Below are 16,051 nucleotides of genomic sequence, written 5' to 3'. Positions count from 1 at the left end.
TGTAGGCTGCCGTTGATCAAGCGGAGCATTCACGTTGGTAGAATTCTGAGTACGTACGGGATCCTCGGCCTCGCGCTTAGAACAAAGTCCAAGTCCTTTTGCAGACAACAGCAGTTGTCACGTGATTGTCTCTGAGGATGCACAAAAATGGCCAAGGAGAGCCCCAATCTGAGCTTGCGCTCCCTTTTTGACCAAGACACAGATGTGTGCTGATTGGTTGAGAGTTTGGCGGGCATTGGAGACCCACGTGGTATTACCACGCCCTGCCAGTCCCTGATTGGTTGGTCAAGGTGAGATATAAGTCACTCTTGACACTTAAGAATGCAGTCCAGATGTCCATTCGGCACTCCCTAGACTGATAAGCGCCAATGGATGACCATTGATCATGATAGTCAGGCTTAGCTAAGTGCATCCCCATCTGGTAGCTTGTTCCTTATCAAAAGAAAACATCTTAAATCAGCCTGCATGAATACTTTCTCTGTGGCTGCACCACAGAGATGGAGGGTGAGATGGGGCCTCCTTTAGAACAGCATACCAACGCTTAATTCTGTCTTATTAACAAGCATTGCCGCTACATATCCCCCCTTTTTGAAGGTCACGAGGTCCTGAGGCGTTGTTGCCTTCAAAACAAAAACAGAGTTAAGTGATGTCTGTTGTACCACGGTGGATTCTACCACCCAATATTCACATTACCTCTCGAGAATTTGTACAGGAAATAGTGTTGGAAAGAACATTGCGTATACCTGCTCTCAGTTATAAGGTACATAGAAATGAGGCATTGGGCATCCTCATTAGCCCTAGACCTTAAACTTCCGGCAGTTCACTATCAGTATCGGGTAGCTTTGCAGCAGGCAGACATTTGGGAGTGGTTACCTGATTTCGGTGATACACCATTGCTCCCTTTGTCTCATTCAAACTACCCTGCAAGGCTTTGATACAAGAGACCAGCATCCAACACATTACCCCAGCCATGATCCAGCTACCCAGCAGCAGTGTCAAGATGACCCCGTTTACTGTTCCTAGCGCCCCAGAGGATCCACAACGACTGTGCTTGGGACCTACCAGTGTAGTGTTTAAGTTTGTGTGGTTGAGAATAAATTCGACTACCTGTACACCCTCAAGACTTACTGTCTCTTGGATTCTCTCATCCAAGTCAATGCTGTGTCCTCTGAAAGCGTCCACAATCTCGAGTTCCGTTTCATACAGTTCTGACTCCAGGTGATATAGTGCTAAATCGTTGAGATGCACTATAGCTCCTTCAGGAACGTGTAGAAAAACTGTTTGATTGGGTAGCTGCACTTCTGTAGCTGTATCATGTCTGTCATAGGTTATTGTAACAGTTAACTGTGGTGTGCTGACCAGCCAATTCTTTCCCACCTGCTCAACCTGGGGTTCGTTAACTTCACTTTTGCTCGTCACTGTGGCTTTACACTTTTCAGTGGCAGCCCCCTTTCTGATACCACACAACCTCTGAGTTGTGTCCCTAAGGAATGGCTTACTTGGGCATACCCAGTGGATATCCTTGGTTGATATACACAGTTCCAGGTTTGGAACAAGGTACGAATTTGGATCATCCTCCTGGTAAGCTACGAGCGGTGGGGTGGTCAACTTCACATGCATGTCCCCCCTCCAGAAGCCAACGTTCGATATAGACTTGAGTCTATAGATATTCTAGCTACTCACGATGGGAAGGTTCAACAGGAAACCTATTTCCTTGGGTTCGGGGTTGACATGTATGGTAATGGCACTGCCTAGACTGTATGCAAGATGTACTTGCAATGGCTACACCATCTCGGAAGTGGTTGTCCTCACTACTTCTTCTACTAAGGACAGTGGAACCAAGTAGGTTGGAATCTGTCCAATGGCTAGGCTAGTTACCGTGGCACTAAGCAGATCCTGCATCAGCATTCTGACCTGTTGCACATAAGCATAGTCCCACTGTAACACGTCGACAATCCTGCCCACGGTGTGGAGGGTGTTATTTAACACTGCTGCATGAAGGTTTACTGCTAAAATTGTGCCCTGTAAGGTTTTCCCTAGGCTTTCCAGCCGCTGCTGCTGTTGATACAGCCTCTCATAAATTTCTGGCATTTCCTTACGTAACCCAGACACCTGCCTTCTCAGGGTGGTCAGGGTGACAATGTTAGCAGCAAATAGACCAGCTGAAAATAGCGAACCCACGGCGGAGGGCGCAGCAATCAGACCCCCCAAGAACCTTCTGGGGCGGCTGAGGCCTGTCATCTCCTCCTGGGTGACTGTTGCCTTCCTCAACTGGCAGAGCATGTGTATAGTGTCTAGCTGGGCATGCCATATAGTATCCCCAGCTCACTGCCTACCATGATAGGACACCCTACTGTTCATGTTGATGTGCTTCCGAAACACATCATGTGGGTCCAGCCGTACATACACTCGCTGAGTATATGTTCTGCAATTTGCTAACAACAATCCGGGAGTGTCCTGCAGGACTATGCCGGTAGGAGGACCGGGTTCCACAACTTCAAGGGGCTGTGTTGAGGCGATCCACAGTACTGTCAGGACCAGCCGTGGCAGTTTTAGGATTCCCATTCTGGAACACAGATGAGGCACATGGTACAGTTCCACTATAATTTTTAATATATTTTCCTAGCAGGACCTACACTACGGTACCTAACTACCTGCAGCTACAAAGGGGCACCCCCCTCTTTGATCAGGTTTGGACTTTTAACCCTATTCTGTGTCCTCCGGCACCATTTGAGGTGGGCGATACAACCGGAGATGGTTGCGATGCACCCACTTGTAGACCAGAGATTGCCTTCCCTTTTCAATCCGAATTCGATAAGCTACTGGTGATACCTTATCGACAATCTCGTGGGGTCCTGTCCAACTGGGTAAGAACTTCCGGGTCACCCCTGTGGGTTTGGCAAAGTGGAAGTACAGGACCTTGTCTCCTACTTGGAGTTCTTGGTTAACTGCCTTTCGGTCATAGTATGCTTTCCTACCCTCTGCACTCCTTCCCAGATTGTTCTGGGCAAAAGCAAAGGTTGCCTGCAGATGTGCTCGCAGGTCTGACACATACTGATGGGCCGTAGCAGCCCCCGTCGTGCTCAGGTCCTCCACCCCATAAAGACAGTGTAGGAGAAGAGTCATCTTCCGACCTGTCATCATCTCAAAAGGTGGGACCCCCGTAGAGCAATGGGGCGTAGCTCGGATAGCCATCAGAACCAGGGGCAGCTTAATGTCCCAGTCCCTACTGCTGGTGGAGACAAACTTTTTGAGCATACTAACCACCGTTCGGTTTGCCCTTTCTGCCTGGCCCGAGGATTGAGGGTGGTAGGAGGTATGCAACTGGGCCTTGACCCCAAGCATATTCCACAGGGTTGCCATTACTGTAGCTGTGAAATGGGTTCCCTGATCCGAGTCCACGGTCAGGGGGAGTCCCCATCTACTGAACACATGGTTCACCAACAGCACTGCAGTTGTCTCTGCCGTGTCATTGGGTGCTGGGAGGCACTCAATCCATTTTGTGAATGCACACGTAACAGTGAGGAAATATTTGTTCCCTCTGGATGACCTCACCAGCGGCCCCACCCAATCCATTTGTAGATTGGACCAGGGGAATCGCATGCCCTTTTTCTGGAGTGGTGCACGGTGCAAGGGCCATGATGGTTGGAACTGGCTACACGTCAGACACCCCTTTACATACGCGGCGATGTCTTGGCCCATGTGAGGCCAGAATGCCACCTCCTGGATAGTGTCTTACGTAGCCTTGATTCCCCGGTGACCCCCACAGGGTTCGTCATGAGCGTGTTGGATCATGACCCCCTGATGACAGCGGGGAACTACCCACTTGGGGACACCTTGTGCAACTGGTACACAAACCAACAACCCCTTTATAATTTTTAGGTTGTCTTTCACCTCTGCCAGCTCCTTCAGCTCCGGAGACTGGCTCAGCATCTGCTCCGAAAGAGGTTGACGCACTGGTTCAGCGATATGCTGATACATTTGCCCAATTGCTGGGTCCTGTTTCTGCATTTCTGCAAGATCGGTGTTAAAACCCTGTGACCCAAGCACTACAGATTGAGGGTCAGCTCCGACATCCTGTCTAGCCCTGCTTCGGGTGACCGCCTTGACCTCAGCCACAGTTTCTGGGGGTAGCCATTCCTGCTGGAACTGCCAGGGTTCACCCTCTAAGGCGCCAGATTTGGCCAGCTGGTCGGCCTCATCATTCCCGTCTTTGTCGGGTCCCTTCACCTGGGAGTGTCCCTTCACCTTCCTCCAGCAAACCATCATTCCAGCCTCGGTCGTGAGCTTGTCACTGGCCAGGAACAACTCTTTGTTCTTTACTTCCTTGCCCCGGGCATTTTTCATGCCGTTACCCTTCCAATACGGAAGATGGGACACGAAGCTATGTCGGGTGTAGTTCGAGTCACTACAGATGACAAACTGTTTAAGGCCATTTGTCAGGGCCTGCTGGAGGGTGATCAGCACCCCAGCTACTTCCGCATACTGATTAGTCTTTGGTCCTAGCTTATAGCGGGTCGGCCCACAGGGAGTATTGTCTTGCCAGACTACTCCTACCCCTGCTAGCACTTGCTGTTCGTGGCGAAAAGAGCAACCGTCAACATAGGCCATGGGTAAGCCCTGGCCCACGTTCTCTTCGTAGTACCGATGATTGTTCGGTAGCTCAGCAGCGGGAATTGTTTCTGGAGCTTCCATGTCAGTGTCACAGCCGTGACACACTTGGCCCAAAGCCAGGCCCTGTCCCAGGTACATTTTCTTGCTCTGTACATAACATACCTCTATCTCATAGTCTTGTAGGGCCATCATCCATGCCACAATCCTGCTATTTGACACCCTGCCTGCTTTCAGTCTCTGGCTATGCAGGAATGTCACAGGTTGGTGGCAGGTTTCGATGATGATCTTTTGTCCCCCAGCATAACTATGGAAGTGTTCTACCAACCAGACCGTAGACAACAGGGCCTTCTCGCAGTCCAAGAACTTTTGCTCCACTGGGCTCAGGGCTTGACTGGCATACGCCACCAGCCTTCGCTCTTGGTCATATTCCTGACTCAGAGCAGCCCCAAGGCAGTGCTCTGAGAACCCTGCTTCAAGGTAGAAAACCTTATTTTTGTCAGGGTAGGCCAAGCACGGCGCACTACCGAGTCTGCGCTTCAGCTCCATCACAGCCTGTTCTGGGGAAGGCCCCCACTCAAAGGGCACGTCTTTCTGCAACAGCTTGTGGAGGGGCCTTGCTATTTCAGCGTAATCCTCAATGAACTGCCGGGAATAATTACATACTCCCAGAAAGCTGCGCAGTTCAGACAGGTTAGTGGGCGACTTCATATTCTGGATAGCTTGGACTCTGCTGGACTGTGGCTGTGTCCCACATACTCCACTTGGGTCCTACACCACTGTCCCTTAGCCAGAGACAGTTTGGCCCCTGCACGGGAGAGCTGGGTCAACACATGCCTGATCTCGGCCATGTGTTCTTCCCAGGTCTGACTCCGCATCAGAATATCGTCCACATAGACCAGATTGCCCATGGCGGCTGCATCACTCATGGCTTTGTGCAGAAATATGTTGAACTCCGCTGGGGAGTTGGAATACCCAAAGGGGCATCGATTCCAGGTGAACTGCCTGTTTCCAAAGGAAAAGGCCAGTTTGTACTGGTCTGTCGATTCTACCTTAAGGGTCCAGAACCCATTGGCCACATCCACTGTGGTGAAATATTTCGCTGTTGTCACCTTGGCTAACTCCTGATCTAGGTAGATCATTGGCCATCGTGACAAAAGAACCTTTTATAATTCAGTGGGGAGTTATAAGTGGAGTTACACTCCCTTATGATCTGACACTCTAGTAGAGCATCCAACGTCTGCTTTATGGACTCGTATGCCGTGAGGGGAATGTGATACTGCCTGACATAGGTTGGGCAGGCGCCAGGGGCCGTGGGAATGCGCACTGTGTGCAAATCCGTCACCCCGCAGTCATAGGCATCCCGTGCAAACACTTCCTGGAAATCCTGGAAGATCTGACACAGCTGCTGATGCTGGCTTTCCGTTTCCAGGGCATCTGCCTTACCAACCTGTTCCTGTACCTGCTCTAGGAACCCCGCTTTTGACGGCATGGCGGTATCCCGGGTCGCACTCTCAGCTGAGTGGGCCGTCGGAACACCTGCGTGTACTGTGTACACAACCATCTCATCCTTATCGCTAAGGTCCACCCTGCACACCTCCTGATTGCAGAATCCCTCTATTGGCGTAATTGCAATCATCCGCCGGGGGTAGGTGTAGTACACCTGCTCGGTTCCCCCCTCCCTGGCCAAGGGACCAGGGAGCTGCCCCAGTACTGGGATGGCCAGTTCGAAATCATAGAAACCATTGTCAATTACCAGTCCCATGTCAGTGTGAGCAGGGATTTTGACATCTTGTTTTGCTATGTTCTGCACCAACAGGCAGGTGGCTCGGCCTAGTCTGGGGCTACCACAGACTGCTAGGTTCAGTCTGATAAACTGAGCTGATGGTTGGAAGAAAACCGGGAACCCTGCTGTTGACGCAGGAACGATCAGGTCCGATTCGTTTACTACCTGACAGGCCTGAGGAATCGTCTGACCTGACCGAATGTTCTCGGGGTCGCCGCTTAGAGAGTGGGCATCTGGGTTCACCCGTGTCCACAGCACACTGTTTACTGTGTCCAGCTGGGCGCCCAGTCGAACCAACAGGTCTGCACCAATACAGACCGAATGGGTCAGCTGAGGTGCTACCTGGAAGTAGTGAACAAACTTCCTTTTTCCGATGGAGATGGAAGCTACACAGCTTCCTTTGCTCCAAATAGACCTATGAGGTGGGGGTGCCCACCACAGAACCTGTGACTGCGTCACCAGGGTCACCTGGTGGCTTTGTGACAGGTCCTTGAACAGACCTTCACTGATTATGGACTTCTCAGAGCTGAGGCTAAGAATTACATCATCAACCTGCACTTCTGCCACCTGGACCCCTCCCACCACCATGGGGTGGTAGTCCTGGTCCCCCTGAGGTGCCAGGGTGCACAGAAAGGACTCCCATTCATTACCGGACAGGGAGATCCACTCTTCTTCAGGGATGAAAAAGGGCTGTGCCTTGCCTGGCGGGTCAATTTATTTCTCGACCAGAGGAATTAGGAGGGACCTCCAACTCAGCTATAGTGTTCAGTGGGCACTGTGTGAGCACAGCATAGCCACTGAACCCCCCTTTTTGCTGTACGACAGGCTTAGGGTTTTTGACCTGAGCCCACAATTTTCCACGCTGGCAGTCCACCAGAGGCTTCAGCCTGTCAAGCAGGTCTTGGCCAATGAGTAGTGGCTCTGTTTTAAACCTAGAGATGTAAACAGGATGCACCACGTTCATTGGCTCGAACCTAAGTGCCACCCACACTCGGTGTGTGATCCTGGCATGATCCTGGGTATAGCTTGAAATCTCTATCTTACACGGTTCTACCTTAAGTCTGATGCCTTTTCCTTTCGCTACTCGTTTGTGCTCGCTGAGTAGATCGGCTGACATCAAACTAATTTCAGCCCCAGTGTCAATCAGTACTTCTCTATCTAAGACGTTTTCAAGAGAAACCTTGATATAAATACGCTTTGCTTTGCCTTTCTGGCTGAGATTCCCTAAGAATTGTTGGAAGCCTGCCTTTTCTTTGACTTCAGGGGCGGGGTCAGCGCCCAACTCAGAGTCACAGCCTTCTTTCAGGCAGGAACCCTCCCATCCAATCAGATAGACTGAGGGAGGGGTTTGGGATGGATCCCCGCCTCCTCCAGTGAGAAGGGGCGTGGTCCCCCTAAGCTCATTCACGCTTCCGGCATTCGGTGCGGAAGGTTTACCCTGTCCTGATCTCTGAAGCAGGGCTTGTTCAAGCCGGGCCAGGCGGGCTGCAGTCGTCTCCCTTCATCCAGCCTTATGATAGGCTCTGCCTGAGCCCTTGCCTTCCCCGTAGCACTCACAGCGGCTCTGACGCTTAGTGCGGTCCTGCCTGCCTATTTTGCGCCGGGGCTTAAATAATAATGTAATAATGTTAAGAATAATGAGCCCGCTTAGCGGGCTTAGGAACCTCAGCTCCCTCGAGCTAAGGCGAGTCGTCAACCCTGTTGGCTTTAGTGGCGAACACGGCCGTTTTAGCAGGTTTTCGCTCTGAGGAAGCAGAGACTTCAGCTCCCCAGGCTTTTTGAGCCAACCTTCTAATGTCAGCCATTTTCATCGCTTTTGCATCAGTGTGCATCACAATCATTTTCCTGACTGAGGGATGCAGATTAGCAATGAATAAACCTTTGAAATTCACGTTCTCTTCGCAACCCTCTTCATTCCGCCCTGCAAAATAAGTGTCTCATAATAGTCGCGAGGGGCTTCAGCTTTTTCGTGCTTAATATGGTGCGCAGCGGCCACGGCAGATATGGGATCGATAAAAGCCGAAAATTCTCCGATCATTGCCTGACACAGCTCCTCAAAGCTATTACAGACCTCCGGTCCTTGTCTAGACATTCACTCGTGGACCGCTCGGCTGGTAGTTTTCCTTACTAACATAGCCTTTTCCTGTTCGGACGCTTCGGGCATAAACTGCAAAGTATATCTCAGCTCATCGATGTAGGTTTCCACATTATTCCCTGACACTGACGGGTCAAACCTTTCTACATCTTTGGCTAACTGCCTCAGGGAGTGGAGGTTAATTTTTACGGTTTCTTCGCGGGCAGGGAGACGGCCGTGATCAGGAGCAGGGGGTCTATGCCTGAATTGACTCGCCCTTGCGTTTCGCGCAGGACTCGGCGATCTCCCCCATGCCGATCCGTCCACAGACCCTGGCCGGGAGAAACCTCCTCCGGGCGCGCTGGGTGAGCGCTCCGGGCTGCTAGGTGGGCTGGCATGCAAGTGGGATCTAGCCTGTTTTGCTTCCAGTACGGCAGCATCTAACTCCTTTTGCCTTTCCTGGCTGAGCTCGTTTAAACTCTCAATTTCTTTTTCTTTCAAGCTCGCTTCCAGGTCTCTCCTAGCTACCTCAGCCGCAGTTTCTCTAGCAGACAGGTCATCTAATTTACCTAAAACTTCCCTGAGTCTGTCTTCACTTTCCTCATTTTTCACTCTCTTTTCTCTGATTATATCCAACAACTCAACTCGCTCCGCCTTATATCTTTCTAGCTTTCCCTGAAGCTTTTAAAACTTTGTCAGCTCGGACAAAGACAGTTCCAGCTGTTTAGCTAGATTAATGTGAAACTAGATAGGACCTGAACTGCGTTCACGGACCCTCCTGTGTTAAGCTGGTTCGCTTCTCAATATTGTAACGCAACGGGGGCTCAGGCGGGCGCCCTTGCCGCATCTGGTCGGCCCCTGCACCGTCCGGGGCTCGAACCCGGGACTTCCGCGTCTCTCTGCAGCGACCTAGCCCCGTGAGCTAAAGAGAGATCTCTCTACAGCCCAGTAGCTGTAGTCCTGCTATCACAGGGAAGGGCGGTGACGTCACCCGCTCTGATACGCCGGCTCTTACACACAGTGCTTGTCGGCCGTAAGCGTTACAATATCATCAAAGTTCAACTTTTCGATACCGCTCCAGTAACCAGGATTGTCGTCGCTAGAAATAGTACTTATGAGCGACTCCACTTCAGACATTTTAGCAGCCATTGTCATTACGTCAGAGAAACTTTAAGAGTATCACTTTTTTTCATTTTACCAAAATACAGTATGGAATCTAAACACCCGAGCAGATGGATTTCCAATCAGCACACGTTACACTAAACGCTAGAAAACAGGGGGATTTCTTTACGCAGTTATCAGCACATCCGGTATTCGCGTATAGAAGCCGCGGTGCTGTGCTGAACTTGAACTCACAGCAATATCAGTTATTCTATGCGATTTGTTCTCATTTCATTCTCAACTCGCACGCCCAGGGACGCCATTAAATGTAGTGGTTTGAAGGGTTTACTGAGACAATTATTAATTGTAGCAGTAATCACGAGGTTGTTCGTTTGGGGCTTTTAGAAAATCAATCGTCAGAACAATTAACAACGCACACACACGGGTTCAAAACACGAGATACATTTATTAATATAAACTGTGCACCAAACATATACTAGTCTGCCTGGATACGAGCGGCAGACCTTACTGTGAGGGTTATCAATATACAAGGTATATAATCTCGAAGAGATGCAAACACAAAGAGATACACAACAGAGAATATATGTCGATATATATCGTTCGGTTACCAAATGGCTAATCAGTGTTATTACCCACTGTAACTCTAAACTCGGAAGTAAATACATTACTCATGAATTAAATTGATAACAACTTGTGTTGAGGTACAATTGAATTCTCGAGACGCAATGTAGAACATGGGGTTTACTTATCCACTGTGTTTGGAATTTTCCGGCACGAACACCAAACCAGCTGACAGGCTCTGTTACAGCCTCTGTTCCAGCGGTTGTCCAGTGGGCGTTGTCCCGGAGGAATCTGACTGCGGCGCGCAGGGCAGTCTTTGCTCCGAGGGGATCTACCAGCAGTCCGGCTGGCTAGTAGAAAGTCTCTATGCACAGTGTGACCGCGAGTCCTCACAAGTCACTCTTTTGCCTGGGAAGAAACTGGTTCGTTCCTGGTCCAGCGCTGCTTCTGAATAAGCTATTCAGGTTGTCGACGAGGGTCCAACTGTAGGCTGCCGTTGATCAAGCGGAGCATTCACGTTGGTAGAATTCTGAGTACGTACGGGATCCTCGGCCTCGCGCTTAGAACAAAGTCCAAGTCCTTTTGAGGTCAACAGCAGTTGTCACGTGATTGTCTCTGAGGATGCGCGAAAATGGCCAAGGAGAGCCCCGATCTGAGCATGCCCTCCCTTTTTTACCAAGACACAGATGTGTGCTGATTGGTTGAGAGTTTGGCAGGCATTGGAGACCCACGTGGTATTACCACACCCTGCCAGTCCCTGATTGGTTGGTCAAGGTGAGATATAAGTCACTCTTGACACTTAAGAATGCAGTCCAGATGTCCATTCGGCACTCCCTAGACTGATAGGCGCCAATGGATGACCATTGATCATGATAGCCAGGCTTAGCTAAGTGCATCCCCGTCTGGGAGCTTGTTCCTTATCAAAAGAAAACATCTTAAATCGGCCTGCATGAATACTTTTTCTGTGGCTGCACCACAGAGATGGAGGGTGAGATGGGGCCTCCTTTAGGACAGCATACCAACGCTTAATTCTGTCTTATTAACAAACATTGCCGCTACAGAATGTATAGCTGAATGCTTTCCTACAGCATTTATTTTCTTCTCAATAAATGAGTCAATAAGAGTTTAATCTCTGTAAAAGTACTATTGAAAAAAATTCCAGTCAATGACAAACATTTGCATTCATGAAGCACATGAATTGCTACAATAGTATATTAACCATTATTACACAATATAATATATAACAAAATAAGTATATCTACCCCTTGGTGTCAAGTAACACAAAGGAAATTAAGTTAGAAACATAACCTACAGTAGCCATTAGCAATGTGAAATTCCAGAAAAAAGAGCACAGCTTTTGAGTCATCAAAACATTTAACAATTCATTTGTGTTTAAATATTTACTATCTGTATACATACTGTAATAAGGTTAAAACCATTATTTTTACTTCTCTAAAGACATTTTTAACTTCAAACCTTATATGTCTGTGCTGATTCCTGCACAGGGCAGAATTTGTGGTTTTCATGTTTTCTTGAAGTCTGACACACAGCTCTTCATCAGCCAAACAAAAGAGCTTCAGCTTCTCACTGTGCAGACTGCAGAGTTCTTCAGTCCCGGGTAGACTTCCCTCCTGCAATGACTCACACAGATTCTTTAGAGCCAGGTTACAGGCATTTCTTTAGAGGTCTTCCTGCAAACGGTACATTTTTGAGACCTTACAGTCTGCCAATGTTTGTCCAGGCAGGCTTTGCAGAAGCTGTGGCTACACATCAAGGTGACAGGGTCCCTGAAAATTTCATAACACACAGGACAGGACATAGCTCCTCTTCTAGGACAGAAGATCTTGCTGCCATTTCTTCACAGAGTTATAACTTTTCTGTCACACAATAGCTATAGCCTTGAGTGCATCCACTTTCACTTTCATTCACTTCCAACTTCCTTTATATGTACAGCTCATTTTTCTCTTTAACGGACATTATGTCAACACAAATTACAATGATTGTGTTATGCTTTTTTTGCTGTGTTATTGTAAATAAAGTAAATATTAAAGGTTTGGCAATTTATAATTAAATACAAAAAACTTTGATTAGGTTCAGCTGCAGGTACTTCTACATGTCAGGAATACTTAAATCATCTAAAGATGTTTTTGGGAGTTTTGGGGTAAAAAGATCGCACACTGAAGAGTTGCTTTTTCAGACCTCAGAATCATTGAGCTAAGTGGCACTATGTGAATGTGCATGTAAAACTGAGGACAGTAGGCACCTCTTTGTACAAAGAGTTGTGGGAGTCTGGTACAAGCTGCTCAGCCATTATGTTGATGCTGATAACAAGGCTTCTTTCAAGATATTTTAGGATTATCTAAGATGCTAAGTTAGTAGAAAGGTCTCCTCTCATTTGTAACACTTCTTCTATTATTGTCTAACTCAGTATTGCACCTTCAATATTATATATTATTTGCAAATAATATATAGTGCATTGTATTCTGTTGCATTAGAATACAGTATATATACAGTATTATGTCCCAAGGATCAACTAAACCTGAAGGCACTTACAATATCCTTCATGAAACAGTCAATACGCTGCCTCAGTTGTTCAGAAATTGAACCATTGTCGGACATTATAAATCTATTTGGAGGTAAAAAAAAGAATGCAATAGGAAAATAGGTTTTCCAAAATCAATGAGGTCCTGAGCACTTTTCAGTTGTCTCAAAAAATCTCCATCCTTTTTATGATAAAATTTCAGCACTGCAATTTCCTGTCAAGGAAAATTCTGAAAATTCTGAAAAATTCAGAAAAGTTTGAAAATGTATTTTATTTATTCAGGTGATAATCTATAATTAGCAGATAAATACATCCCTGTAAAAAATGCTCAGGTAGCAGGTGAAATGGGGAACTTGTAATCATGGTGAGACCCAGAGAAATGTTCCTTTAGACATGGGGTTGAAGAGCAGATTCTACTTATACAACATTATTATGTAATTTCAATAGGATTTTAATTACCAAGTAGTCAGATGACAGTTAGAATATTTCATTAATCAGCCCAGTACAACTGTATTGTGGCAATGATTTGAAATTTCTGCTCCAAAGTGAAAAGTATACCTGCTGGACCCCACCACTTACAGCAGCAGCGTACTGTATGTTTCCCATCCCAGGACTGAGAAGGCACCAACCTTTATAAGCTTCTGAGATCTAATGAATCTGCCCCCTTTTAAGAACATGTTGGTGCAGATTTGTAACTTATTGTTCTTGAAGGTTCCCTTCTCTACTCAGTGTACATCTGTAGGATGAAGAGCAGAAGCCTTGAAGAAAGGTTTACAAACAAGAGGTCATTCAGCCCATCTGGCTTATTTGGTAGATGGTCATTAATTGATCAAAGGATCTGACCCAGCCACTTCTTGAAAGAAATGAGGGTATCAACTTTACTGATCACTGCTGAGTAGCTTGTTCCACACTGCCACAGCCCTTTGTGTGAAGAAGTATCTCCTGTTCTCAGGTTTAAGTTCACTTCCTTGTAGTTTAAATGTAATTTTGCACAACAGCACCTTAAGAAAAAAAGAATAAAAATCCATCCTCATGTCTTTGTTATTAGTAGAGCCTTATGCTTTTTTAATTTTTATTTTCAAATAGTACCACTTTTGTGTGATTAACACAAAAAACAGAGTATTTCTGTACCAGGAACTTGCCTATTCTCTTCCCGCTGGGGTAAAACATAACATTTATCCTGGGATACTTTGAACCGCAAAACAGATATGAACTGTACTTCTATTTTACAAGTGATTAATGTATTGTAGATTATTTATAAACCAAAACATTTGTGAAGCTGAGGAATAGATGGATTCCAGGGTTTTTTGTAAACAAACTCACATGAACAGTGGAAAAAAGAGTCATTTGTCTCAGCTGTTTGTTTGAACAAATCTCTTGGTTGCTTAATACATGCCATTAAATATTTGACAAGTACAGTACCTTCTGTATATACTGGAGAGGGAAGACAAAGTATAAGATGTCCATTTTTAATAATTCCTGAGTAATGATGACAGGATTTTTCAACATAGTTTCCTCCTCACCAATATTTGGGGAGATCCTTTCAGGAACATTTGCTGGATGAAATGATATAACCTTTATGGCCAGTACTAAGGTCAGATAATTATTTACAATAGTATATGAGGGAAGAAATCATACCCAAACAAGGCATGAAATACTGTTTGGTACAATATGTAGGCAAAAAACACATAATACTACCATTAGCATTAACAAAGCTTTTATAAAGGTCACGTCACACTTTTGATGTTCTGTCCACTTCTTCTTCATATTCCCCACTCACCTCTCCTTTTCAACATGGAGGCCCAGGTTTCTGAAAAGCAATCCAGTAGTACAGAAGTTCACTGTTGCTTAGATCTGTCATAGTGATCATTTTGGAGTAGAGGCACTTGTCAAAGGGCAGGCACTGAAGATTGAAGAGAGACTGGCTTGGGGGGTATGTTGGCTTAATGTTCAGCTCCTCGAGGCACATGCCCACGTAAACATCCTCTAGGTGCAAAGGTTTCACGTACTTGGACTTTTCCAGGATCTTCTGGGCCAAGTCCAGGGAAAAGATGTAGCCAATCCCAGAGACATAGAGGGGGTAAGTCCTTTTGGGGTACACCTCCTCAGGCATGTACCACTTTGATCCTCGGTCTCTTCGAGCTTCTCCACCTTCAATGATCACCCCAGTGATGAAGTCTTTCTTGGTAGGGATAGCCTTGGGATCCAGGAACTTAACCAAATGGTCCACGTTAAGGAAAGTGTCTGTGTCAATCTTTATAGCGTAAGGACTCTCAGAGCAGTAGGAGGTCAACCAGTCCAGGATCATCATTGTCTTGATGGTCAGATTGAAGTAGCTGTCCATAAAGTCCTTCTGGACCATGTCCTGGTGCTCTCGGCTCTCGTTCTTCAGCTCTTCCTGTATACGAGAGGCTTGCTCTCCAGATGGAAGCCCCAAGTAGAAGATCCGAAGAATGTTCACCCCAGGAATCAAGCTCTCATTACCCCAGGTCCTTCTGATGGTGTCCCTTGACAGGCGATTGTCTGGAGCCACTGGGACCATTAAGATCAGGAACGGGGTCATTTTGCTGCACTTCTCTGGCTCATTGATAATGTATGTGTAGTTGTAGGGATAAGCAACATCATACGGCCCGTGCGGTAGCTGTAGATTGTAGGTGATCATTGGAGTGGCCTGGGAATTGAAAAATCTGATGCTCTTTATAACCTGCAAATTGTCCACAACTGCAAACAAGAAGCGCAAAATCACTCCTGGAAAACTCACATCTTTACAATAGATCACCACTAAAATGCTGACAATCGTCATCTTAAAAACTGTCAGAGCACATATCCGGAAGAGTTTAAGGTTTACTCCCATTTTCTTTTGCTGACCTACCAGAACAAAGAGAAGAGAGAAGTACATAATCATAGAGGAAAATCCTTCAAATGGAGAATACTTCAAATCCTTCAAATGGAGACAAATGCCAAAGCCAGGAGAGTTGCTCTGATATCCGATATGCTTTTCCTCTAGAAAATATTTGGACTTGTGTGAGCCAGACATCTATACTTGCATGAAAGACTTGAGCACTCATACACAGGGCTAGGAGCCACAACATTACAGATATCAGGAAAAATCAGAAACTGCATTTTTCCTAAGACTTATCCCAATTTACAGCACACAAGGAAAATGTTTAAACAGGTTTACTGGCCCTTTTTTGGTGGTCTTGCATACGTTTTTTTTTTCCTTGCATTAAAAGCCTTTCAACACCTCGGAATTATTCTTAAAACATCGAGATAGCACTGAAATACAGAGGTTTTCAGAAAGCCATTTGAAACCCAGAAAATAAAATGACTGAAATTAAACACCAAAATGTAATTA

The 16,051-nt window shown here is 46.6% G+C and overlaps 2 protein-coding genes across 2 annotated transcripts in view; both read right to left on the bottom strand.

Annotated features, from left to right (window-relative positions):
- Window positions 1-16,051, bottom strand: part of LOC102685448 (zinc-binding protein A33-like) — a 43,036-nt gene that overhangs the window by 12,049 nt on the left and 14,936 nt on the right. The gene's annotated exons all lie outside the window — the stretch shown is intronic.
- Window positions 13,759-15,581, bottom strand: LOC102685246 (beta-1,3-galactosyltransferase 2-like). Its single transcript, XM_069195523.1, has one exon. It carries the CDS (start codon window positions 15,548-15,550, stop codon window positions 14,486-14,488), a length of 1,065 nt encoding a protein of 354 aa, XP_069051624.1. The 5' UTR covers window positions 15,551-15,581; the 3' UTR covers window positions 13,759-14,485.

Source organism: Lepisosteus oculatus, chromosome 11 (assembly GCF_040954835.1).
Source record: "Lepisosteus oculatus isolate fLepOcu1 chromosome 11, fLepOcu1.hap2, whole genome shotgun sequence".
NCBI classification, from domain to species: Eukaryota; Metazoa; Chordata; class Actinopteri; order Semionotiformes; family Lepisosteidae; genus Lepisosteus; species Lepisosteus oculatus.
The sequence above is the reverse complement of the archived record's forward strand: the minus strand, read 5'-3'. Positions and strand labels throughout refer to the sequence as shown.